Source organism: Trichosurus vulpecula, chromosome 5, assembly GCF_011100635.1.
Source record: "Trichosurus vulpecula isolate mTriVul1 chromosome 5, mTriVul1.pri, whole genome shotgun sequence".
Classification (NCBI taxonomy): Eukaryota; Metazoa; Chordata; class Mammalia; order Diprotodontia; family Phalangeridae; genus Trichosurus; species Trichosurus vulpecula.
In genome coordinates, this window is record NC_050577.1 from 256341416 (window position 1) to 256369085 (window position 27670).

Below are 27670 nucleotides of genomic sequence, written 5' to 3' on the forward strand. Positions count from 1 at the left end.
ATGCCTTAGCCCTAAATTTGCAACTTATCCAGATGTAAGGATTGGCCTTTCTTTTTAGGGGGAAGTAGAGATTGTAGCTCCATTTAAAATTTAGATTCATCAATGTATAATTCATCAGTGTATAACTGCCATTAACAAAAAATAGTATTAAAAAAATTAGAGTGATCTTGTAGGTATTACTAAGCAAGGATTATTTCTAGAACTAAAAGTATGTTTTATTCCAATATGAAAGAAATGTGTATAGTAAATCCCCTTTTATTAAGGTAATTTGTTCTGTAAAGTTTGGATTCAGTCAAAGGACCACACTTGAGGACCTAGAGGGCCACATGTGGCCTCAAGGCCGCAGGTTCCCCACCCTTAGACTATAGTTGATAATTTTTAACTATTTCTTTTAGGATATTAACTTACATATAAACATATAATTTTTCTAATGGCCCACTTTCATGCACTGGGCATCTATATGTAATATCCCTTATATATGAATATGGGCATATGTTTTGGCTCATTCTTTGTTTTAACTAAAGGACATAGTTTTCTAGCACTTTTCAATGAAAAAATGGTACTAGACAGAGCACTGGACTGGGAATTAGAAAAGCTGAAGTCTAGTCAGGCTGTTTGCTGATATCTATTTAACAACCAGCTGTCTGGGGGAATATGTTTGCTTGACACAATTTTAAATTTTATATGCATTAGTTAACTTTTTTCTTGTCATTTAAGTCTAAACAATCAACAAAACGATAAATCAAGCTCTGATTTGTAGTGTTCGCCCATTTCTGATGTGTAAATAAATGCTTATACTGATAATTTAACTATCAGTTCTCCTAGCCAGTTTGAGCTGCCTCCATTAGTTCCACTATCTTTTTTTCCTTCTAATATTTAATTTATTTATTTTCAGTTTTCAGCATTCATTTCCGTAAGTTTTAAATTTTCTTCCCCTCCCTCCCCCTTCCTTCCCCAAGAAGGCACCAAGAGTAGCACCAAGGGGTGCTAGTCTTAGCCATACCTCTAACTCATTAGCTAGCAATGTGACATTGGGCCAGAGTGGAACTAATTCTGTTGGGGAGGGAGTGAGAGAACAAAGACCCCAGGCTACCTTGAGTCTTTCTGCTGAGGAGGCCAATGAGAAGGGCACAGGTGCTGCCATCCCTATTCATCCTACTGTGAGTCACAGGCCAGATTGCATGATAGGAGTTGTCTGCTCTGGGTGGGGTACAATCCCACCAGTGGTGAACTGAGTGAAGACAGACCCTGAGTTGAGTGGGCGGGGAATGAGTGTTCACTACCCCCTCCCCACTCTGGGGTAAAGCCCCAGTCACTAACACTAGTTATGCCTCTGCATCGGGGACATCACAATTTCCCCAATGCCTCAGTTTCCACATTTGATCTAGGTGGTAGTTGGACAAATTGGTTTTAGCAAGGGTGCTAGATGTAGATGTGGCACATGGCATCCTATGAGCAAATATTCACTAATACCTACAATGCAAATCACCCAAATTCTCATCATCATAATAGTAGTAGTAGTAATTGGTAGCATATATAAGGCTATTTTTAAGGCTTAAAAAGTGCTTTACAAATACTACCTCATTTGGTCCTCAAAACAACCCTGGGAAGTAGGTGCTGTTATTACTCTCATTTTACAAAAGAAGAAACTGAGGCAAAAAGATTAAGTGACTTGCCCAGGGTCACTCATACAGCTAGTAAGTGTCTGATGCTGGCTTTGAACTCGGGGCTTCCTGAGGTTAGGTCAGGTGCGCTATCCATGGTACCAGCTGCTTGCCTCGTATTTAGCATGTCACTCCATAGGTTCAACATGAGTCAGTTCTACTAATAATAAGGTTGTAGAATATTGAGTTGGCAGGGATCTTAGATGTCATTTACAGAGGAGGACGCGGAGACCAAGAGATGTTGCACAATTTGTCCAATGTCACACACCTTGTGAATAGGAGACCCATGATTCAAACCCAGATTTTCTGACTCCAAATCCAGGGTTCCTTTCTAGCCTTCAAATTATAGAATTCTACTTTCTTTCTTTTCTGTGCTAATAACACTTCCTCAGTGGGTATCCCATATATGTCCAAGTATTTGGGAAAAAGAAGAAACTTAGTATGTTGAGTATGGTTAGATTCTTACGTACACCGGGTGTCGCCATAGTGCACAGAACGCTGGGCTGGGAGTTAGGAAGACTTGAATTCAAATTCATCCTTGGATACTTACTGGGGAAGATGCTTAATGGCTATCTGCCTCAGTCACATTTGTGAAACGAGATTAATAATAGCACTTCCTTCTCAGGGTTGTTATGAGCCTAAAATAAGATAAATTTGTAAAGCGCTTTGCAAACCTTAAATTACTATATAAATACTAGTTATCATTACTTATGGTCACCATCTCTGAACTCTACCAGAGTCTATAGATTTATACTCATCATTTCCCTTTTATGTATTTTACAGGGGAACATTAATTACTCTTTTGATAATTTTAATTAGTGAACCTGAAATTCCCAAATCTTATCCTGTGTTTGGTATCCAGTTTGTGGCTGATTCATCTTTAGTAGAGATGTCCTTTGATGCTGAGGTGAGATAAAACATTTTTGGAGTCGATGAGACACGTTATACAGGTTCCCTCTTTTCACAGGGCCTGGGGCTCTGGGAGAGACATAATCATATTAAGTTCATAATTTTTTGGTCACTGAAAGCAGAACACGTGAGATTACTATGTCATTAATATATACTGTATGTTTTATATGGTTTACAGAAGACTTCATTAGAGTATTTGATCATTAAAAACAAACTATTTTTAGAAATCTTCTTTGAGAGAGAACACAGTTGGTTCCAGATGGTCTCTGAGACCAAATCTGCCCTTCACGGAGCCATTCAGGGCCAGGCCAATTTTCTCAGAGTTTCAAGCAAAATTCTCCAGCCTTGCCTGGAAACCCAGGTTCCAAACAACCAAAAAAAATAGTAAAGTAATGCCAGTCCGCTGGAGCTAGTCCATGATCAGACTTAAAAACAAGCATACATTAGTGATTCTAAAATATAACCTTAACAAAGGTTTTTGGTATAAGGTGCTGGCGTGATAAGATAGAACCAATATTGACATTGTGGTTCAAAGTCCTTGAGGAGTAAAGGAGGTCAAGTCTAGACCGCCTCCTCATGTAGGAAGATGTTAAGATGAAGATACTGGGGGCAGTTAGGTAGCTCAGTGAATGGAGCACTGGCTCTGGAGTCAGGAGGACCCGAGTTCAAATCTGGCCTCGGACACTTGACACACTTACTAGCTGTGTGACCTTGGGCAAGTCACTTAACCTCAATTGCCCTGCCTTCCCACCTCTAAAATTTTTTTTTTAAAAGATGAAGATAATGGTCTAAAGAGTTGAGAAGGTTTAGTATGTATTTAGGATAAACACCTTCCTCTCTTTGAGTACAGTGAATAAAGACAACTTGATTTTTGGACCAAGTATCTGGTGGTTTTGACCAAACAAGTTTCTTATCTATTGAGAGAGTTGTTTTTTTTCTGACAATAATCTTATCCCAAATCACTCAATAGTGAGCTAAGTGCATGACATCTGAATTAGCAAAATCCAATGTCCAGTCTAACTTGATGCTCATTAAAAAAGAAAAAAATCATCTTGAAAAAACAGCCTGGACTAGTGGATAGAGAGCAGGACTAGGATTAAAGGAGGGTCCAGGTTGGAGTTCTCTGCCTTTGACATCTACTGAGTGTGTGACCCATAGGGAAGTCCCTTAACTTCTCAGTACCCCGGTCAAGTTTATGGCTATAAATGACACAACAAAGGCTGATCTCCATTGCTAAAGGGATTTTGTTTTCTGGGAGCTTCCTACACCCATAAAATCATCAGTGTAGGTCAAAACACCAACAGCCCCTCCCTCTCACACCTACTACCTGTATGACCTAAGCAAGTCACTTATCCTCCTCCCTGGGCTTAGGTTTCCTCCTCTGAAAAAGGGAATTGGACTAGATGACCATAGAAATTCTCCATTGGAGACACTCTCTTATGAACAGCAGCACACAGTAGGAAAGAAAAATTATCTAGAGTTGCAGCATGTTCTGACCTAGTTTGCATTTCAGAGCAAGTATGTGTTTGTGTGTGTGTGTGTGTGTGTGTGTGTGTGTGTGTGTGTATATGTACATACATATACACATACACATACTTGAAAGATAGTTGCTATATATGTACACATATGTGTATATGCACATGCATATATGCATATATATGCATACACATACCTATGTATGTACACATGCACATGTATACATATTAGAGCATATAATACAATCTGCATGCATATATACATGTATCTGCACATATATGTGCACAAGGCATCTACAAAATACATAAAGACATATGCACATATATGTACACAGCACACATGTATGAATAAATGCGCATATACCATATACATATATACACATGTGTATAAACATGTACATATATACATGGAGAGAAAGAATGAGACAGAGCCTGAGCATAAGCCAAGGGATTATTTTCCACTTTCTGACTTTGCATCCTGCCTTCACTTAAAATTGTTGGTTCACGACATCATATTGATTATTTTTCTTTGTTCCAGTTACAGAGGCTTCTGCTGGAATACACAAATACAGCCACTGCCCTCCTCTATGAAATACTGCTTGTTTCTCTACAGGTAAGGTTTGCTTGGTTTTCTAAGTCACTCATGGTTGAGAAGTTGTGTTTTTAACAAAGTCATGTAGCGTTTACAAGAAACAAGTAGTGTACTAGTGATCGATTTGAGGAGTGGAAATCTCCAATGGTGGTGCTCACTTGCCCATTCTGCTTTTTTTTTTAACTTAACACCCCTCAAAACACCCCAAGTACAAAGTAGATAAAAAGGATATTAGGATTGTTCTGTTATGTAAAATCTGTTTTTTAAAATTCTATTTTAAATTTAGCAAGGTAGTAATGAAATCACACTCTTTGTGTTGCCTCCTGAACTTTTTTTTTTGGTTTTCTTCTCTACATTTTTAAATATTTCATTGCTATTTAAAAAATTTCTTTTTTTACATCTCTGTCACTCCCTGTTCCCCACCTATCAAAAATTAAAAGCCCTTACTTGTAACTAACCAAGCATAGTCAAGCAAAAGAAATCAGCACATCGGATATGTCTGAAAATGTGTGTCTCATTCTGCACCTCTGGTGCCTCACCTCTCTGCCACACAGTGGGGAGGCATGCTTCACCATCTGTTTGCTGAAGTCATGATTGGTTACTGAACTGATCAGAGTTATGGTATCTTTCAGTCATTTTCCTTTATACTGTTCCAAGTCCAGTCTGCTCTTTACTACATTATACCACCTCCTTAAAAAAAAACCAACCAAATTATTGTTAAAATTGAGAACTGAATTTTAATAATAGTTTTTTTAAGGAGCCATTGTAGCACAGTAAAGATCATACTGGACTTGGAATAATGAAGACTCGTGTTTACGTCTCATACTTGGCACTAGTTATGCAACCCTGAGGTCAAAGGCAGAGGGAAAGGACCTATACATACAAAAATGTGTGCAGCAGCATATTTTGTAGTAGCAAATAGTTGGAAACAAAATGAGTGCCCATTAGTTGAGAAAAGCCAAACAAATTTTGACATAATCAAATGGAATATTATTTTGCTGTAATAAATGATGACTATGAAAAATTCAGAGAAGCTCAGAAAGACTTGAGTATATTGATGTAGAGTAAAATTATGAGAACAGTCTACACAATGACCTTGGGCAAATGACTGAACCCCTTCTTATCTTGGGTAGCTCCCAATAACTTCTAAAGGAGAGTAGTTGCTCCATCTGATTGATGAAAGGATTTTTCCACACCAGGAGTTCTCCACATTGATGATCCTTGCTGTATTTGGATTGTTAAAATGTTAATTATGAAAATTGAGCAAAACAATATCATACTTAACTAATTAGTTGATTGACTATTGCTTAAATTCCATAAATATTGAATTTTTTTCTTGAATTTTCTAGGGAGACCTAGGATTGGGATCTAGGAAGTTTGCTATCAGTTGGATAATGTCCCTTCTACAAAGTTTCCCACCCACAGTAAGTATGAGGATATTTAATAGACAACAAAAATCCCTAACCTTACATACCCAGTTAAACACTTGCTCTTATGGTTTATGAACAAAATATCAATGTCCTGTCTAAAGAGGCAACAGTAGTAATTTATTAAACAAAAGATAAATATAAACGGGACAATTACATCATCCATTAAAATTAAATACATTTTAAATTTGGTTTGAAGGGTTTCTCCTGAATTCTAAAATGTTATTTTATACATTTACTGTTTAGCCAGGCTCTGAAGCTCAACCTTCCAATTCCCGCTGGTAGGCTTGGTCCCCAGAGGGCAGCTGGCTACTTGTCTTTTCAGGGATCCACAACAGCCCAAGGGCTGAAGGGTGGTTTTCTAATTCTAAAGTTTATGAGCCCCCACTATTAGCCTTCTTCCTATGATTATCAGTTGATAACTATTACTCAGACTTAATTGGCAAAAGGGTATTCACTGATGTGATATAGTAATATCCTTCTCCTAACAGTCTGTGACACATTTCCTCAAAGGTATATATAGAATCCCAGAGGAAAGTAGGTTCAAGTTTAGAGCATATACTCCCTCCCTTCTTGACAGAGAGATGATGGATTCAGGGTACAGAGTGAGAAACATATTTTTGGGGACATAGCCAATGCGGGAATTTGTTTTATGTAACTATGAGTATTTGGTACAAGATGGTGGCGGTGGTTCTTCATTTCCTTTTTTTTGATGATGGAGGGAGGTGAGAGAGAGAAAGTAGATATTTGTTCATTGAAAACAATTTTTTAAAAAAATTTAGCATACATGTGGCAAACAAGTAACTCTTACAAGTTTTTTTTGTTGGAGCCCTCAAGATATCTCCCTTAGGTATGGCATAGCTCTCTCGGTTGGGTTATTTATAGGGTCCTGCAACTGCTTTTCCTTGGCGTGTTTTGTTTGTCCTTGGCTCCAGATGCAGATACTACTACTATTCACTACTGTTTCTGGGGTACAGCTAAGATACTAATGAAAAGTCCAAATCTTTTGACCCTCCAAAGTTCACAAGGTCATGCTGTTGTTATTTGTCCTTCATTCTCAAAGAGGACCATGATGTCAGGAAGGTGAAGCCATGACTTGCAAGTGAATTGGATTTAAGTGAGGGGGTGCTGTGCAAAGTCAACAGCCTCACTTTCTTCTCTGGAGTCATCTGGGTAGAGTGGCAAGACATAGATCAGGATGACTGGAGTTGGCCCCTGCAAGGTCACATTATGGTCAACGTAGAGGGAAGGGAAGAGACAGAGGCTTTCTCTCCTTCTCTTGCCCAAACAATTCCTTCTCAAGGGCTTGGTTGGATTGTTCTCTCTGATATGCCGGCCAGACACTTGAATGCTGGGTTTTGAACTGGTTTTCTATTTTTAAGAGTGTGACTTTCTTCAGCCAGTTCTAATAAACTGCCTGTTTCACTGAGTTGAAATATCTACTTGATTGAGGAGAGATGTCTAGACCTTGTTCACACATAGTTCATACCTCTCGTTGATTGATTCAATCTAGGAATTGGGGGGACACTTTCCCCCCACCCCACCCCTACTCTTAAAACTTCATTATATAAGAAAAAATTTAGTCATGAATAGGGAGCAGAAAGTTAAATAGAGAACTTTAGAGATGGACCAAGATCCATACTCATTAGGTTTTTTAGTGGACATATAAATTTAACTAATAGGCTCTAACAGTTTCCTTTTTCTCCTTGTCTCCTCATGTCTTTTCATCTCCTATTATTCATTCATAATTCATTCACTATCATCATGTTGAAAGTTTGACTGTCTGTCATATGGCCAGCCAAGCAAATCTTAAACCCTGTGAATAATGTTTAGTTATTTTTTTCACAGACAAATGGGTGCTTGACAGAGACTTCTCCTTATTTCTATTAACTCAAATGATAAGCATTTTATTAAGAACCTCTTACAAGCTAAGCCCTGAGTGTGCAAAGTCTAAAATGAACCATCTCTGCCCTCAAGGAACTTACATTCTGTCAGGGGAGATAACATGTACACATTTACAAGACATATTCAAAGTAGCCATAAGGAAACCATGGATAGCAAAGCACTGGGGTGGGGGGGGGGTATCAAGAAAGGTCTTCTGTACTCAGACCAATGCAAGCTCAGGAATACTTTACCACAGGTTGGGCACAAATAGTCCGCATGAACATTTGGGGTGGATTCTCTAAATTTGTGCATCCTGCATTTCCTTTGCGCTGTTTGAATTGTGCTTTGCTCATAGAGCACAGCACCTTGTCTGGTGTGGGCTGAGCAGTCCTGTGCCAATGTCTCCCGTGTCACACAATGAATTCCAAAGTGACCTCGTATCACTTTTTCTGACCACCATGTGAATGCTTGCCCTGCCCGAGTTCTCCATAAAATAGCCTTTTTGGCTGTCTCATCTTACTAGAAGGAGAAATGCCAAAACCTTGTGAGAAGTGGGAAGTGAACAAGAGCATGGAGGGAGAAAGTGTCTAGTTGCTCTTATAGGGAGTAAGCACCACAGACTGGAGAAAGATGGTGCACAAGGGGGCTGCTGCCTCCTTCCTGCAACTGCTACACCAGAGTAACAAAACCATGGCTGTGTTATCAAGATATTGTAGCTGAGCCTGAGTGTAAACCTGAAAAGACTGATGCAATGAATTTATTAAGCACTTACTATGTGCCAGGCATTATGCTAAGTGCTAGGGATACAAAAGGAAGCAAAAGATGGTCCATGCCCTCAAGGAGCTTACAATCTAATAGGGGAGATAACATGCAAATATACATATATATTATACATACACACATACTTATATATATTTATATATTAAGCAAACTATATACAGGATAAATAGGAAATAATTAACTGAAAGAAAGCACTGGAATGAAGAGAGATTGGGGTACTGATTGAACCAATTGAGCTATGGAGACATAACATGGTGATTGTAAGCTCCTCCATTAGATAGCGAGCTCCTTGAGGGCAAGAACTATCTTTTGCCTCCTTTTGTATCCTTAACACTTAGCACCATGCCTGGCACATAGAAGTTACTTAATAAATATTGATTGGTAAATTTTATTCTTCTGTCTTCTGCCTTCTCACTTTCTTCTCTTTCTCTTGAGAGATGGATCTGCTTTACCAGTCCTTGTTAAGATTTTGTTTTTTATTTTGTAATTGTTTTGAAAAAAAACTTTTTTTTTTCCTAAAATGATATGGTTGCTTGTTGTGTTATTGGTTGTTGTGTTACTTGGAAGGTTAAGCACAGGAGGCAAATGTACTCAGAAAAAAGGAGTACTCAGAGAAAGAAAGAGATATATTATCTTTAACTCCTGGGTTCATGCCCAGCAGAAGGGCTTGTAGCAAGACAGAAAAGATTTATATTTTGTAACTTACCAAAAGTAGAGGAAAAAATAAGTGAAACTGGTCCTATAGAAATCCACATAGGGATGGATGGATGGTAAATGAGCTGCAGATGGTATTTCTGAAACAGTTGCATTAGACCCCCTCTGGTTTTCCATTCATCCTATGACAGAACAGGTTTGAAAATAATCCTTCTCCTTCCCCCACCCCACAAAGGTTGAGCTAAGGGCATTGCCTAAAGATATAACCATGCCTTAATGGAAGAATTGGAAATGATTTGACACTACCCACATAAGGATGGGATAAAGGTGGGGAACTTGCAGGCTCGAGGTCACATGTGGCCCTCTAGGTCTTCAAGTGGGGCCCTTTGCCTGAAGAATCCAAATTGGCAAAGGACTGCACTTGAGGACCTAGAAAGCCATATGTGGCCTCAAAGCTGTCAGTTCCCCACCCCTCGGATGGGACCAGTCAAGAGGGAGTTAACTAGTTCTCTTGCTCATCAACCCTTCACCTCTTACCCCTACATATTGCATAGAAGCACATAACAAACACAAAATACATACAAATTAAATATAATGAGTGTAATATGTAGATGTTCCAGCTGATCATCAGTGGGGCATGTCTTTGAATTGTCTTTCTAGTTGTGGCAGTGACTGTGCTGACCCATCCTCTCCCTCACCCAGTGGCTCCATGTAACAAATGGTTTGAATTTGTGAGATGGGTGAATTTTTGGCAATTAGAGGGAGGGAACCTGTGACCCCGGTCCCTCTTAATTCCAGCGCCTTCCCTCTGTTGATTATTTCCAATTTATCCTGTATCTCACTTGTTCCTATGGTTATTCACATGTTGTCTCCCTCTTTAGACTGTGAGCTTCTCCAGAGGAGGAACTATCTTTTACCTTTCTTTGTATTCCTAGCACTTAGGTAGGTGTTTAATGCTAATTCAGTTACATATCAGTCAGTCTGAGTTAGTTAACTTGTTTAGATCGGTGTGCTACAAAGATACAAGTGGGAGGAGGGCAGTAACTAGGATAGGGTGACTGAAGTTTTGTCCCAGGGCATTAATATTTATAGGCCACTAGCAGTCTTTGTAACAGCACTTGGGCAGTTAAGTGGCACAGTGGATTAGAGCACCAGGCCTGGAGTCAGAAGACTTGAGTTCAAAACCAGCCTTAGATGCTTACTAGCTTGGGCAAGTCACTTAACCCTGTTTGTCTCAGTTTTCTTATCTGTAAAATGAGCTGGAGAAGGAAATGCAAACCACTCCAGTATCTTTGTCAAGAAAACCCCAGATGGGGTCAACAAAGAGTCAACATGACTGAAACAACTGAACAACAATACTTGTAGTCCTTTAGCAGCCCACAGACAACTGACCTTTGCACTTAACAAGAACAAAGAGTTTAAAATGATGTGCTACCAATCATACCACAGGTAAACTTCTCCACCACCCCCTGCCAAAACACACACACACACACACACACACACACACACACACGCATGCATGCACGCACGCAATGACCTCCCAATAGTATTTGACAACTATGTTCCTCTCCTTGTTCTGGGACCCAGAGTTTTTAGACTTTGAATAGAACTTTGGTCATAATCTAGGTTTTCATGCCCATGTGTATTCTTACTCAGACCTTGTTAAATCATGCCTAGAACACTGGTGATAGTTTGGTAAGTGCTGTCACCCCTGGGGTGTAATCAGGGATTTCTGGGGGATCTCCTGGGTCTGTGGGGTGTGCGTTCATGGAAGATGTGTGTTTTTGGTTTCTAGATCTCATTTGTGGCCACCATTGTGAAGCAAGTGATGAAGGAGCTCTTGACCTCCTTGCCACTTCTGAGTCCATGCCAAGCTGTTCTGTTGTACCAACAGTTTTACATCCTCAAGAGCTGCTTGCAGCATAGTAGCATCCTGGCTGAATACATTAGGAACAACCACAAAGAAGAATTCAGGTAAGAATGGCTATATTTCATTCCAAGTAGAGTTCCACTGTGCTGATGGAGAGGCATGGCAAAACTGTGATGTGTCTGTCTGCTGCTTTTAGACTAATCACTGGGCAGAAAATCCATTGAGTTTTCTTTTCTTAGGCTCTCTCTCTCTCTCTCTCTCTCTCTCTCTCACTAAGGCAATCTGGGATTTCAGGGCACTCAAAATTGTTTTCCCTTTGGAAACCTGCTTCCTGACCAGAGAGGATAAATAAAACACAAGCTGGTTTAAAAAAAAAGCCATTTTTTTCTCTGTTGCCACCACCAATTCACAGCAAAGTGAATTTGACCTGCTATGAGTAATTAAGGGCAGCAGACTCGCTTGAGAAAGATTATAAATGAAGGGTTATGAATTTGAGGAAGTCAGTAAAGGAGAAAGCCTGTTCCTTGCTTTCCCAGTCCTATCCCTTACTAAATTCTAGGCACTCATTAAATGTTTTTTGAACAGAATTGAATTAGTTGTTTCTTTTTTAGTCTGAGAAGTAAAGTAGGGGAACAGGCCTCTGGAGCCAGAAGGAACTGGGTTCAAGCCCTGCCTCTGAGTGGCTCTGAGACTCCTGGCCAAATCATTCGATCTCTCAGTAACCTAGGCAACCCTCTAATGGAAAAATTGGAGAAAAGGTTGCCGACCTGCATGGGTAGAGGTAGTTTCCTATCCCAAAGAAATCATGGGTCCTTATGCTTTCTTAGTGTCACGGCTCCCACTCTGGGTCAGACCCACCTTACCTCTCTTATTTCCATTATAATAATAGCCTTCTAACTGGTTTCCCTGATTCCAGCCTTGCCTTCCTCCATTCCATCCTTCATACTAATGTCACATGCGTCTTCTTTATATACTATTGAAAAATCTGCAGCATCTCCCTGTTGCCTGATGAATAATTCCTTGGCCTGGCATTATTTCCTTAGCCCTCTACAATGTGACACCAACCTACCTTTGTAGACTTCTCTGATATTGTCAGTCTTTGGGTACTTTGTCTTACTGGTAAACCCAAACGTGTATATATGCATACACACACACACACACACACACACACACACACACACACATACCCCTATGAGCAAGCCCTATATTTTCTCACTTTTTTTTGTATTTGATTATAATATTCTGGCCCCTTGGGATGTCCCATTCCTCTCTCTATCTGCTAAAATTGTATACATCTTGCCAGACTTAGTTTTTTAGAGGCAGCTGTTGGTGTAGTGAATAGAGCACTAGACCTGGAGTCAGAAAGACCTGAGTTTAAGTCCAGTCTCGGATATTTACTAGTTTGGTGACCTTGAACAAGTCATTAAACTTCTGCCTCAGTTCCCTCTACTGTAAAGTGGGGATAATAATAGCATCTACCTTGCAGGGTCGTTAGGAGGATCAAACAGGATATTTGTGGAAGCCCTTAGTACAGTGCCAGTAGTAGGTGCTATATAAAGGCCACCTTCTCCATGAATTTTTTCCTGCTTCCTTCCAGGTTAGAAATGATCTTTCTTTAGAGCTCTTTTAAAAAAAATTAATTAGTTTATTTTTCATTTACAACATTTAGTTCTACAAGCTTTTGAGTTCCAAATTTTCTTCCCCCTTCTCTTCCCCCCTCCCCAAGATGGCATGCAATCTGATATAAGTTCTATGGTTATAATTAATATATTAGTAGTCATAATTAATTAATCTTGTAATTAATAGTAATAGCTCATTTATATAGCACTTTAAGGTTTGTGAAGCATTTTACACATTTTATCTCATTTTACAAATTTCATCTTATTTTATTCTCACGACAACCCTGGGCAGGTAGGTGGCACTGTGGGTAGGAGGGTGGGCCCGGAGTCAGGAAAACCTGAGTTGAAACCTGACCTTAGACACTTATGAGCTGCATGACCCCGCATAGATCATTTAACCTCTATTTGTCTCAGTTTCCTTATCTGTAAAATGGGGATAATCCCAGGGTTTGTTGTGAGACTCAAATGAGATAATAATTGTAAAGCACTTAGCACAGTGTCTGGCACGTAGGAAGCACTGTATAATTGCTAGCTATTGTTATTATTATTAGGCAGGGCCGTTGTGTGTATGGTTTGTCCTTGGTTCTCAGAGACGACCATGACATCAGGAAGATGATGCCATGACTTGCAAGTGAATTAGATTACAGTGAGGGAGGTCTGTGCAAAGTTACCAGCCTCACTTTCTCCTCCAGAGCCATGTAGGTCTAGTGGCCGGATATGTATCAGGACGACTGGAGATGGCCCTGGATGCAGTGAGAGACCTAGGCCTTTTCAAGCTAAGGTCTTTCCGAGCCTCGGGTGCCATTATTATCCCCATTAAAAGCAACTGCAGTGAAGTAGATAGAGCGCTGGCCCTGGAGTCAGGACAACCTGAGTTCAAATCTGGCTTAGACACTCACTAGCTATGTGACCCTGGGCAAGTCACTCACCCTCTCTCTGCTTCAGTTTCCTCAACTCAGGAAATAGTGATGATAACAGTACCCATGTCATAGGGTTGTTGTGAGAATCAAATAGGACAATATTTATAAAATGCTTTAGCATTGTTCTTGGCACATATGTAGTAGGAACTTAATAAATGCTTCTCCCTTTCCCCTTTTCCCATTTTACATAAGATAAAACTGAGGCAGACGGAGAGAGGTTAAGTGACTTGCCCAGGGATGCTCAGCAAATAGATATCTGAATCCATATTTGAAATCCTGACTGGAGCAGGGGTGGGCAAAACTCTATCAACTGTGCCTCTTAGCTTCCCCCTTTCATCACCTAACTTCTCTTCTATACTTCTGCAACACTTTGGATTATATTTTTATTTATTCTCCCATTTCCCAAGGACAAAGATTGTGTCTTCATTATCTTTTTATCTCCCTCAGGGCCTAGCTCAGCGCTTTACATATGGTATTTAATAACTGCTGAATAAAGGAGGAATAATTAATGTATTCCTTAGATATACATATATTTACAAATTATATATATATATATATATATATATATATATATAATTAATGTCTCCTGCTCTCCATTTCCCCCACATTTGCCTCTCTTTTCTTACTAGTGGAACAGTATTAAGGAATAGAAACAGTAAGAATTTGTTTCACAAGCCCATCCATTATTCCTTGCCCTAGTTCTATTTATAGACAAGAAAAACCAAATATACTTAGCAGTTATAGTTCTCCATTAGCACCCACTAAGAGAAGGGAAAAAACTCTGCTGCATGCATCATCTGAACCCATGAAGGGTGAAGACTGTGCGGCAACTAGGCAACCTTCCCTGAGCATCTGAGCAGGGCACAACACCATCACTGATGGAGAAGGGTGTTTGGGTGGGGAGGTGGAAATTGTACAGCAGTTTCAATTTCTGATCCTGGGATGGCATTTATAGATATAGAAACCAATGTGTGTGTCCTGCTTCTTACCACTTCCCCAAGCTTATAGGGAAGATTTCCCCAACTTCTGTTTGTATTTTTTTTTATTCTAACTCTTAGCCCTTGGCCCCGTGGACACAGAGTTAACTCCTAAGTCCAGCCTTGATGAAGGCAGTCATTTAGTATAGCTAGCTTCAATATGGGAGATAGAAAGAGAAGGAGGTAGTTACCCATGGTAGTGGGTTTGAGTGGGTTCCAAGTCTAATTCAATTTTGTGGGTATCTTTAGAAATAACTTATGCTATTATGTCATATACCTCCCACAAACACAGGTAGCTACCACATGCACCCTTCCTTCCACTCACGACCTACTCCAACATCGTTCTATAAACCTTTGTCTTATTTGGGATAGAAATTCAGTATGGGGAAAACTTAAAGCTTCTTCCTTCACTCATATACTTCCTCATTCTCTTTGCCTCATTTTGCATCCAACCAGATCCAGTTCCCCTTGCTGTGATCTTAAGGTCCAATGCCTTTGCAAAGAAGGATTTACAACAAATTACCAAGTACTGTTTATCTGTCGGATCCTTTTGGATAATCTTAAGATGATATTTTTCTGCAAACAAGTCAACTCATGTATAATGCTCATCTTATGTCTATTTCCCTTGTCCCACTTGCTTCTTTCCCTTTGAGCCATCTTGTCCCTATCTATACTTTGAAATCCTTAACCTATCCATCCCTGAGATCCTAATCTTATCACTGTGATGTTAATGCTTGACTTAGAAAATCTGACTTTGAGTCTTTACTTCACAAAATACTACGTGAGTGATCATGGGCAAGAATTTTTTTTTTCTTTTTAATGGGGGTGGGTATGGGATGGCGAAAAAAGAGATTTCTGTTAATTTTTTTTTAAAAAAGAGAGGTGGAGGTGGAGGGGGGAGTTACTACAGATTTCGAATGTTGTATGGACTTCCAGATGAGGACACTGTATTAGGAGTTTTACTTAACTATTTTTAACTTTCTTACAGAATAGCAGTAATCTATAAATTGATGTAATATAAAAACAAAATATATCAATAGAACTAAAAGTAATGCCTCAAAGTATGTAAAAGTAGGGGAATGAATGAATGGGAAAAATAAAAAAATAACTGAAGTTTATGAGTCTGGGTGGCTGGAAGAATAATGTTGTCCTCAACAGAAATTGGGAAGTGGGGAGGAGGGTTTGGAGATGACGGTCAGAGGAGAGAATGGAGCTGGATATATGGGTTTGGGGCTCCTCTGCATAAAGATAATAATTAAACTCATGGGAGAAGATGAGATCACCAAGTGAGGGAGCACGCAAATGGAGATATGGGGGCCAGCCACACAGAGAGCAGAGGAACCTGTCAAAGAAATCAAGGAGAGGTCAAATAAGATAGAAGAACTTGTAGAGGGGCAGAATCACTGAATCCAACATAGGAGAGAGTATCCAGGAAGGGAAAGCTGGTCAGTCATGTTGAATGCTTCAAAGAACATTGGTCAGGAGAATGGATCTTAAAAAAACCCCACAACATTGGATTTAGAAACTAATATGTCATTTGGGACCTATGAAAGAGTGGCTCGAAGTGGGGGAGTTGAAAGGTAAATTCCAAAGGGTTTAGGGGTGGGAATGAGCTGTGGGGAAACTGAGGCAATGAACTTAGACTACTCTGCCTCAGGCCTTAGAAGTAAAAAAGAACGAGACATCACAAGATGGTATCTTCGGGAGAAAGGAGAGGCAAAGAAAGGTTTTGTTTTAAGAATGATCTTAAGTTACAGGAAAACACCCAGGAGAAAGAATGAAATTGAAAATGATAAACTAAATGAACTAAGGGACAAGCACCTGAAGGAGATGAGAGGTGATGAGATCAAGGATTGGCCTCATCAAGGAAAGGGCCATTTCATCCTCTGAGACTGAAACAAAAGTGAACATGTAGAGAGATTTTGACTTCTGGAAGAGGGGAAACGAAGCTCGTGATGGACGGCCTCAATCTTTTCAGTAAAGCCTATAGTCTGATAATAGAGCAGGGGTAAGGGTGGAGTTGAGGGCTTGGAGAAAGAGAAAGAGGAGGAAAGTTTCAGAATAGGTCCTATGGAGAGTGTCATAACTATTCAGAGATGAATGAAAGGGTTACCCTGTAGCGGCAAGGGCCCAGTTGAGGCTAGATCACATGAATTTGGAGTTGACTCAGTTGGAGTGATTTGTGTACTTCAAAAGGCCCCTAAGTTTAGCCATAAGTATTTCCTTTACTGACTGTAATGCCTCCATACTATAATAGAAAGTCTTCATAAGTTGCCATGATCAAAAAATGCATCATCAGTTAATTAAGGTGAGCCTCGAATAGCATATAAAAATCTTCTGCGTGGCCGGTACTCAAAGTGTTTCCAATGTCAAGGCTCGCTAGAGCTTGTATTTTACTAATACAGCCTTCAAGGCTGTATTACAGGGTTACTTCTTTGCCATCATGATGCATCAGATGGTAGAATCTATGCTTGTAAAAAGTGATGTTAAAAATGTCCTTCAAATATGTTCAACATGATTGCACGTGCATAACCTATATCAGATTGCTTGCTGCCTTGGAGAGGAGGAATGGGAATGGGGGGAGGGAAGGAGAAAAATTTGGAACTCAAAATCTTATAAAAAATGAAGGTTGCTAACTATCTTTACATGTAATTGGAAAAAATGAAATACTATTTACAAAAAAGTTTAAAAAGACCCTCCACCAAAAAAAGATTACAACTCTCTGAAAGCTAAGATGATGGTTAGCTTTTTTTTGTTTAGCGAGAAAGTATTTTTTAATTAAAAAAAATTATCCTTCATTGCCCTCCCTCTCTTCCACCATTTTAAATACTAAGTAGCTGCCTACTTTGCCTACTTTTAGTACTGGTTCTACTGCCCACCTGCCCTGTTCCCTCCTCTCAGCACAGCTTCCACCCCCAGCCTCACACTATTCAGCTGAGAGCCAAGAAGCAAGGGCCCTGGCTTGCTCTGTGGTAGAGATTGTATGGTACCTGTCCATTTATGTCTTGGTGATCGATGCATTATGAATGAAATGCATTTACTTTGTTGAAATTCAAGTGTTTCAGTAAGTGAGAATATGCATTAAAGATGGTACAGATAATAAAGAAGGGTGGAAGAGAGAGTGGACTTGAAAAGACTGAGTCTTTTTAGACTGTCTCCCTCTGAAAGAGGGGAGGGGTGTGCAGTAGAAAGAATATTGTATAATTTAAAGCAGGGGTTCTTATGTTTTTGATATGTCATGGACCCCCCTGCCAAACTAGTGAAGCCTATGAACCACTTGTAAGATTCTTTGAGAACATGGACTATTTTTTGGCCTTCCTTTGTATTCCTACTGCTTAGCATAGTGCCTGGCACATACATAATGACAAAATATTGGGGAGATCCGGGATTTTTTCCCTTCCTCAATTGGAGATTAGGTCAAAGCTTAGTTCTTTGAAGGGCAGGGCTGATGATGAGATGAAATCTTGGAATTGTTACCCCACTCAGCTAAAGAACCTTACAAAGAACTTAATTTATGGCGAATTCCCATCCATTATCTTCCATCCTGGCAGGCCAGATTGCCAGGCTGGGGGTGGTCTGGCTTGAGATAGTCTTTGTATATGAGTGACATATTCAGTCATGTCCCTTAGCCCCTCATTAGAATAGGGCCACCTCTCATTATCATATTCATTCTCTCATTACTCGTTAACCAGAGTCAGATTGCTACTGTCAGGAGCACCCACCCTTCCAAGGGCTTATAAGTGTTGAGTGGGTCCCATGAGGGGTCTTTGAATTTTGAGAGTGCCACTGATCCCTTTTATTATCTGCCAGCATGATTAATACAATGATTAATTACCTAGAAACTATGTCTCTCAAACTTTTTTATGTCACAAATGTCTGTTGCCTGAATGTTTTTAAATGCATAAAATAAAATATATAGGATTACAAAAAAAAATTAGAAAAAATAAGGATGTAGTTCCCTCCCCCCCCCCCATACGAGTTCATGGACTCCCTCAAGTCTATCCACAGATCTCTTGGGAGTCCAAACACCTCAGTTTCCCTATCTGCAAAAGGAAATTGATCTCTTCCCAACTCTAAATCTGTGATCCTTTGATCCAGAATGATGCTTTTGTCTGCTGATGTGGCCTACTGGAAAAGTTCCCTTTTTAAAAATTCATCCACTTTCTTTCTCTTTCTGATCTGCAGGTACTTTGTTCACATGCCAACCCTGGAAAAAAGACTCCCATTGTGCTACCCAATTACACAGACCACTACTCAGCTCATTCATGAAGTTCTGGACCTGGTTGAACAGGAGCAGTGTGTGAAATGTTCGTAGATAAATACAAGTTGCTTAAAACTTTAAAAAAATTCACATTTCCATTCCTATTAAAACCATGCCAGCCACTAATTTCAAATCATGAGAGCCCTGTATTTCACCTTCTCTTGCAACAGAATCCTTAGGGAAACTATTTCTCTATAACGGAAAAGCAGTGAAATACATTTTCTCATAAATCCAGTGGCACTAGAGGCTATTGGATTTTTTCAGGAGAAAAAAAATGTCTTTTTTTCCCATCAACCTTATGTGAGATTATGACAGCTCTATGTGATGTCTGTGTACTCCAAGAGCTTTCAGATTTCTATATTTTGAGGAAGGAGTGAAGTATATTAAACAGGGCAGTGCCTAATAGGGCACTTTAAAAAGGCTCTAAAGGGAAAATAAAGTCCATGGAGAGCAATGCCAAAAACTGTAACCTGCTCTGTTCCAGTCAGTAGAGTAACAGCAAGTTGAATGAAGTCACTATTGGCATTGGAATGAGATATTTTTGGTAGACAAAAGAGTGGTCGTTAAAGAAATGTTGATTGAGTAAGAGCTCAGCTACCTCCCACGTAGCCATGCCTCTCTAGCAATCTAGATTTCCCTGAAATCAATATTTCATGGAGAGATCAGTATAAACATATGGTTCCAACCGGAATCTGAAATATCAGTTACTGATAGAAGATGGAAAATTAAGATTACCTATGTTCTTAAAAAAAGGAAATTTTTCCATTTGGTTTTAGTCTGTAGTACACTTGTCAGCAAAGTTCCATTCCTTCCTTTTTGGAAAGGCAATTGTCTGTGCGCAATAATAGCATTTTTCTCCCCCAACTCTTAATGCATTTCTATGTCTTTATTGTATTTGATGTCTTATGGTAATAAACTAGTTTCATCCAACAAGCCTTGACTTTGGTGGCTTTGTGTACAAGGTGGCGTGAACGCAAGAGCTTTTAAAAACCAAGGAGGCAAGTACACCACACCGGCCAGTCAATAAGCATTTATTAAGCTCCTACTATGTGCCAGGCGCTGTGCTAAGTGCTGGAGATACGAAAAGCAACAAAAGATAGTCCCTGCCCTCAAAGAGTTCGCAATTTAATAGGGGAGACAACTAGCAAATATAATAAACAAGATATATACAAGGTAAATAAAAAATAATTAACAGAGGGAAAGCACTAGAATCCAGTTCAAGTTTTCTAAAAAGCAGTTAGAGACGCAAGAAGTTAAAAGAGAGGTCAGGGCAGTGTAACTCTTAACACAGAGAAGATAGTCAAATCCATGAGGGCTGATGAGATCACCAAGTAAAGTAGTGTGGTGGAAGAAGAGAAGAGGGCACAGGACAGAGTCCTGTGGGACATCACTTAGCCATATTCTAATGAGGAAATAAGAAAGATGCATATCCTCTAGCGTGAGGGTAGGGGGTGTCTCAAAACACAGTAAAGGGTCTCCATGCCACAGAATTGCTCCATGCCAAGGAGAAGGTCCAATGATCAAACACCTCCTCATCTAAAGATATCTATTCTAAGCCTTATAGCAACTCCAAGCATGTACAATAATTAGTTATGGTGAGCAGAGAAAAGACTATTATTATTTGGAGGACATGAATATATTTACCCAAAACATCTTATTATCTTCTGTGACTTATACCAGGCTTACTGGAGGAAATGAAACTGTCATTGATTGGATTTTCCTAAGAAGGTTTACTCACAGTCATAACAAGATTTATTTCAAAATTCTCACTGGATTTCTTTCTAAATAAACAAATAAAAACCCCCAACATTTTCGTGATACCTTTTGTCTTCATATCATAAATATTTTGTGTAGGGAGTATGAGACTTTTTGCTAGCTGAAATATAGTCCTCAAACAATTTGGCTTTCTTGTTGATAGATAAGCTTAATAAAGATAGAAATATGGGCTTGGAGTGTTTGGAGAACACTAAACTTGAAGCCCCAAGTTATTTTTTGTTCTGGCTCAAACTCATTTATTCTTTATTTCTCCTTACATTCATGGCTAAACTTCTTGAGAAGGCTGTTCATAATCAGTCTCTACCCCTTTCCTCTCATTCGCTTCTTAACTCTCTGGATTCTTACCTCATCATTCAACTAAAGGTGCTCTCTCCAGTTACCAATAATTTCTTAATCTCCAAATTTAATGGCCTTTTCTCAATCCACATACAACCCGACCACTCTGAAGCCATTGACACCATCAATCACCTTCTTCCCCTTGGAACTCTCTTCTCTCTAGACTTTTCTGACACCGCTTTCTCTTGCCCTTTCCACTAATCTGTCTGATCATTCCTTCTCTGTCCTCTTTGCTGATGCTTCGATCAAATCATGCCTATTAACCATAGGGGTCCCCCAAGACTCACTTCTAGGCCCTATATACTATTCCTCTATACTATGTCCCTCAGTATTTTCATCAGGTTCCCATGGATTCAATTGTTATTTCTATTTAGATGACTCCCATATCTATCTCTCGAGCTCTCACCTCTCCATCTCCAGTCTTGCATCTCCAGCTACCTATTGGGCATCTTAAACTGAATGTCTCATAGACACTTGAACCAAACATGTCCAAAACCGAACTCATTATCTTCATTTCTCCCCCCACCCAAACCTTTCTTCCCAACTTCCCTAAGACCTCAGTGGTGGTTAAGGGTACTACAATCTTTCCTAGGTATCATCCTCAACTCCTCATTCTCTCACCCCCTCTCCCATGTACAATCTGCAGTCAAGTACTATTGTTTCTACCTTCATAACTTCTCTAAAATATGCCCCTTTCTCTCCTCTGACAGTGCTACCACCCTGATACAGACCCTTATCACCTCAAGCCTGGACTTTGCAGTAGCCTGCTAGTGGGTTTCTCTACCTCAAATCTCTCCTTTCTCTGGTTCATCCTCTACTTAGGTGCAAAATTGCACTTCTATTGAATTGTAGGTCCGACCATTTATTTGACCCTTATTCAATAAAATCCAGTGGCTTCCTATTACCTACAGAATCATTTATAAAGTCCTTTGTTTAGCTTTTTTTCTTTGTTTTCTTTGTTTAGCTTTTAAAACCATACCCCTGGTTTTAAAATCTGGCCTCTTCTCCCTCTCTAGTCTTCCTATACCTTACTTCCCCCCACATACTCTTTATTACAAATCTCCTTACTATGCTATTTCATTAAATACTTTTTCTTCCTCATTACATCTTCTATATGATTAGAGAAAAAGTAGACCAATAGAGGCTCATGACGTGTTATTTTTTTTTGGTAGATATGGGCCCCCCAAAATTTTGAATATGGGATAGTTATTCTAGGGATTCGATGTGTGCAAAATAGGTATCAAAGATAATAATCTAGAAAAGTATCCTTTCATCCCTTCCAGATTGAACCCTTCCTTGTATGTAAAATACTCAGTATGGTGGTCACGTCTGACAATGTATACAAAATTCTGTCATAGTAGTTCCCCGCTTCCCTGCTGTGAGGAGGGAATTATATTTAATTTCCTGAAATGTTATATCCAAATACAATATTTAAAACTGAAAAACCATTCTTAGTTCGCAGGCTACACAAAGACAGATAGCGGGCTGGATTTATCCCATGGGCTGTAGTTGGCTGATCCCCACTCTAGACACACAGATTCTCAATGTATGATGACTGGCCTGGTTTTGGAAATGGTATAAAATTCAAACACAGAATATTCTGGTATCTGAACCACACGTTGAAAAGAAAGACAGCGGTTTACTCAGAGTGATTTGACTTAGTGAGGGCTGGGGGATGGTGGTACTGACTGGTGCCACCACCTATGGTCAAATCTTCCAGTTGGTTTATGTGTATTCATGGTCTTCAGGCTTACTTTGAAAGGTAACCTATGCAAGAACTATGCGAACTGATGCAAAATGAAGTGAGAAGAACCAGAAGATCATTGTGCAAAGTAGCAGCAATGTTGTAATTATGATCAACTGTGAAAGACTTGTCTACTCTGAACAATACAGTGACCCAAGACAATTCTAAAGAATTCATGATGAAAAAAGAGAGATGCGCTGTGAGTGCAAATTGAGGTATAATTTTCTTATTTTCTTTGTCTTGCTTTTTAAAAAATATGGCTAATATGGAAATATGTTTTGCATGATTTCACATGTATAGTTAGTATATTGAGGGAGAGAACTTGAAAATCAAAATTTAAAAAGAAAAGGAAGTTAAAAATAAATAAATAAATAAATGAAAATTTTAAGAAGGTAGTTTTAACTTCTTGAATAAGTGCCTAGCAGGAACCTTTCCTTTAAGCAGGCTCACAGCTAGAACTCTAGAAAAAAAAATAACTCCTTGAAACAAAACTGGTTGATAATCTTATAGTTAAATTTATATCTTTATCAATCATCTATCTATCCTCTGTGTGTCTGTCTGTCTTTCTCTTTCTCCCTCTCTCTCCCTCTGTATATTTGCTAGGCTTTCCACTAGAAATAGATCACTACCAAGCCTTTTGTCCTAGGCAATGATGCAGGAAAATTAGAAATGTAAATGATGTTAAAGAAGGTATCAGGAATGGCTTGTCAGGGGCAGCTAGGTGGCGCAGTGAGTAGAGCACCAGCCTTGGAGTCAGGAGGACCTGAGTTCAAATCTGGCCTCAGACACTTGACATATGTACTAGCTGTGTGACCTTGGGCAAGTCACTTAACCCCAATTGCCCTGCCCTTCCACCCAAAAAAAAAAAACCACAAAGGAATGGCTTGTCACATGAACCTAGTCATAGATAGTCTAAGACCTCCCTGAATTCCTTTTATGACTAATGGACTTTCGTGACTTCTAACTATCTGTGTAGTAGGTGCTCTAAGTTTTCCCACCAGCTAAAGGGACGTCCCAAGGATTGTTTTCCTCTGCCACCAGCAAATACAACTGTGGCTCATTGAGCAAGATGCTAGTTCAACTCGGACTATTCCCTGGTATACTGGTAACTGCCTAGCATTGTGAATTCAGTAATAATCTCTTTCCCCTGATCTTATACTCTGCCTATCTCCTTGCTCTTGACCTGACACTTAATAAATACTTAATAAATTCTTTTCCAATTGACTGCCTATGGACCTGTGCTGTATGCCGTACAAAGAAAAGCAGACAGGCATCCCAGTTTCTTGGAATCTCTAACTCAACTTTAAGATTCAGTTTTTGCACTACCCACTATGGGAAGCCTTTCTCGATCCCCTTAGTTGTTAATATTGTTTCTCCCTCAAATGATCCTATATGTCTGTGTCTGTGTCTAGATATAGATAGATACTTTTTTGTGTGCATGTTGTATTTCTCCAGTAAAAGGCAGCGTTAGGAACAGCTTCATTTGTATCTTTGGAATCCTAATGCCTAGTACACCGCTTTCTACGTAGCAAAAGTCTAATAAATGCTTGTTGGACTGAATATCTGGAACCTGATTTAAATGTTAAAATGTTTATTTTTTAATTGCCTCTTTTCCTTAAAAATAATCCTTTTTATTGTTCACCTAGGTACATTTGAAGGAATAATTTGATCTGCACAAGTATTTTTCATTTTGCAAAAGCACTCCAGTCCCAGTTATAACACTTTATTGTGTACCTTACTCAGCCTCTCTTGATAGTACAATTTCTTCATCTGTAAAATTGGAGATTGACATTTATATTGACATTTATAGAAATTATGTCATTTGAACTTCACAATAGCCCTGTGAGATAGATTCTATAATTATTTTCTCCCCATTTTATAGATTAGGAAACTGAAGCTCAGAGAAGTAAAGTAACTTTATCCTAGAGTCTCACAATGAATAAGTGGCAAAGGTAAAATCTGAGCCCTGATCTTCCCAATACCAAGTCCAGCAAAAATTGTCTAATCTGTTTCCCTTCAAAAATCGTAATTCTGTTTCCTTTCAGTAATAGTAATGCTTGCATTATCTACATCATAAGGTTGTTGTGCTTTATAAACCTTAAAGTGCTATTTAAATGTGAGCTGTGATGTAGTAAATTCAGATGTATCAACCCTTTATCCAAAGAACTGGAGTGCAGCCTGCAGGACAGAAACATTCAGTCTGATTCAAGGACAATGAAGTGTGTGACTATGTTGGAAAGGGAATGTCTTTCTTTCTCCTTTAGAAGGGAGATCTAACATTTCTCCAGAAACGGGAAATGAGCAAGCTGAGGTAAGGGCTGCACATGAGGTCCACATGAGGAGGCATGACCAACGGCCCCCATGGGGAGAGAGGACCAGAGACAGGCCCCCCTGGGAGGCTCTCTAGTGCCACCCCAGCTGCTACCACAGCTGCTGTTCCTTCTGGAAGTGAAACACTAGAAAATACTGTAGTCATCTGTAGTGGATGTGGAACGGTGATAACTGTTGCTCTTCCTGAGAACAAAACTGGTAACACTCCTGTTCCCCTATCCTTTATATCACTTTGACTCTCACGTTGAGTCCATATCCCAATGTTCATTGTTTTGAGTGGTTTTTTTTTAACATCTCTAATTGCCATGTACTTTCAAAAGAAACTGCTTCTTCTCAGATATCATCATTTGGTGTATGTGAGGAGGAGAGGTACAGAGGATGTGTGTGTGTGTGTTTGTGTGTGTATGTTTGTGTATGTGTATGTGTGTCTAAGGGATCAGATATAGATGAGAAGGAAGTTGTAGTTGGCCAGGGACACAGTGGGAAGGAAAGAATAATAGATTCTCTTTCCTTTTTTTCCAGGGGGGAGGCAAGGCAATCAGGATTAAGTGACTTGCCCAAGGTTACACAGCTAGTAAGTGTCAAGTGTCTGAGGCCAGATTTGAACACAGGTCCTCTTGACTCCAGGGCTGATGCTCTATTCACTGCACCACCTAGTTGCTCCTATATTCTCTTTCTAATTGTTGGAACTACTAGCTGGGGGCTCAAGCTGTACAACAGATTTTATTGACATGTGTTATTATAGCTCTGCAAGTTCGGAGAGGTAAAAATGCATCTGGAACATAGACTGATCTAGTGGTTTTCTTGTAGGAATAGGTTTGGTAAGGAAGGGGGAGTCAATCAGGCCTTAGGCAACTTCCATTCCCATTGTTTCACTCATGGCAGGTTTGGAGGAATCCAATTTCTCCTTTACTACCAGAAGCAGAAGGATGGCAAGAAACAGTAGGCCCACTGGGATACCTGAAGGGAGGAGATGGGAAATCATGACACTTTACATAAGGGTGTGGGGCTGAAAGAGAGAGTGATTTAGGGTTTTGATGTTTTACAGATTCATGCATATGTATATATTGCTCTCCAAATATATGTGTCCATATGAGTACCTGTATAATTGTAGCTGTATATAAAATGCATGTAGAGCTATAGATACCAACACATACACTTGTGTATATATGCATACATGTACATACATATATGTATATACATACATATGCCAAAGGGATTAGTACTTCTTCTCCAGAGTATTTTACTTATCTTCAGCAAAATGCCAAGGAAAATATTTTTATTGTATATACCAGAAGCAGATTTTAAATAATTATTGCCATTAAATTAACTAATACGATTAATGGATAACTTGATTATACTCTACGACTTGTTAGTATGTTTCATGAATGTCAAGTTATATAATAATATCTATTTTTTGTTCTCTTGATGTCTGTTAAAACTTTATATTTTAGTCTTCTATACTATAATGCTTGCTAGTATGTTTCATGAATGTCAAATTATGTACTAATATCTACTTTTTTGTTCTCTTAATGTCTGTTAAAACTTTATATTTTAGTCTTCCCAAAACTCCCAGACTCCCCTCCCAAAATAATAATGATAATAATGATAATGATGATAATTACAATAAAATATTTCTTTTCTTAGATAAAATTTCCTTAGAAGTTTTAGAAATTTCAGTGCTTCGTGGCAGATCTTGGCAGTAATAGCCTGGCAAGTTAAATACATTAGTAATCCCAACCACTGCTTCAGTTCTGCAGAAAAATAAAAGTGAATTGTAAAAGAGAAAAAAGCCAACAACTTCTGACTACTGCTAAAGATGGAGGTTACCCAGAAGAGATGCTGTGGGAAGGGTTTAGAAATTTTTAAAAAACACTTCTTTTACTTTGGGAGTTTGAATACTGTTTTAATTTTTTTTCCTGTTTCCTTTAATCAGAATTTTCTAGCCTTACCATTGCAGACTATGGAAATAACTGTACCACAAAGATTTTATTTTTGATTCTCTGTCTTTATGTCATTTCATTTGACCTTTGATACCTTGGGTTTAGAGTTTACTTCTGTCCCATGTTTTGCTGCTTTGGGAAAGAATGGTTGCTTGTTGTATTTTAGAGTTTTGATAAACGATTTCGTTTTTTTAAAGAAAAAAAAACTTGTTTTCTGTTTATTGCATATATCTTTCTTTTCCCCTATAGTTTTCATTTAGATTTTTTAAAAATCCAATTTTACTTTGGTTTTCTTCATTTTGCATTTTGTTTTTAGTCTCCTGTCTGGAGTTGTCTACATTGTGCCCTCTCTGCTATACTCTGTTGAATTAACATAAGAACATGAGCTCTTAATAATGCTAACTATTGAAAGTTTTTATGCAAATGAATTGCTTTTGCTCCCATTGTATCATGACAAGAATTCCAGATGCCATAGATTGTCTGTTGGGCACTAGTGGTTTTCATCATT

General features: G+C 39.1%; 1 protein-coding gene across 1 annotated transcript in view; it reads left to right on the forward strand.

Moving 5' to 3' along the window:
* The window catches only part of C5H12orf56 (chromosome 5 C12orf56 homolog), a 111588-nt gene extending 92502 nt beyond the window's left edge, over window positions 1–19086 (forward strand). Inside the window, exons 9-13 of the mRNA XM_036761834.1 lie at window positions 2448–2571; window positions 4587–4661; window positions 5990–6064; window positions 11181–11359; window positions 18957–19086. Coding sequence (XP_036617729.1) covers window positions 2448–2571; window positions 4587–4661; window positions 5990–6064; window positions 11181–11359; window positions 18957–19086 — 583 coding nt within the window. The remainder of the gene's footprint in view (window positions 1–2447; window positions 2572–4586; window positions 4662–5989; window positions 6065–11180; window positions 11360–18956) is intronic.
* Window positions 19087–27670: the final 8584 nt, after the last annotated feature.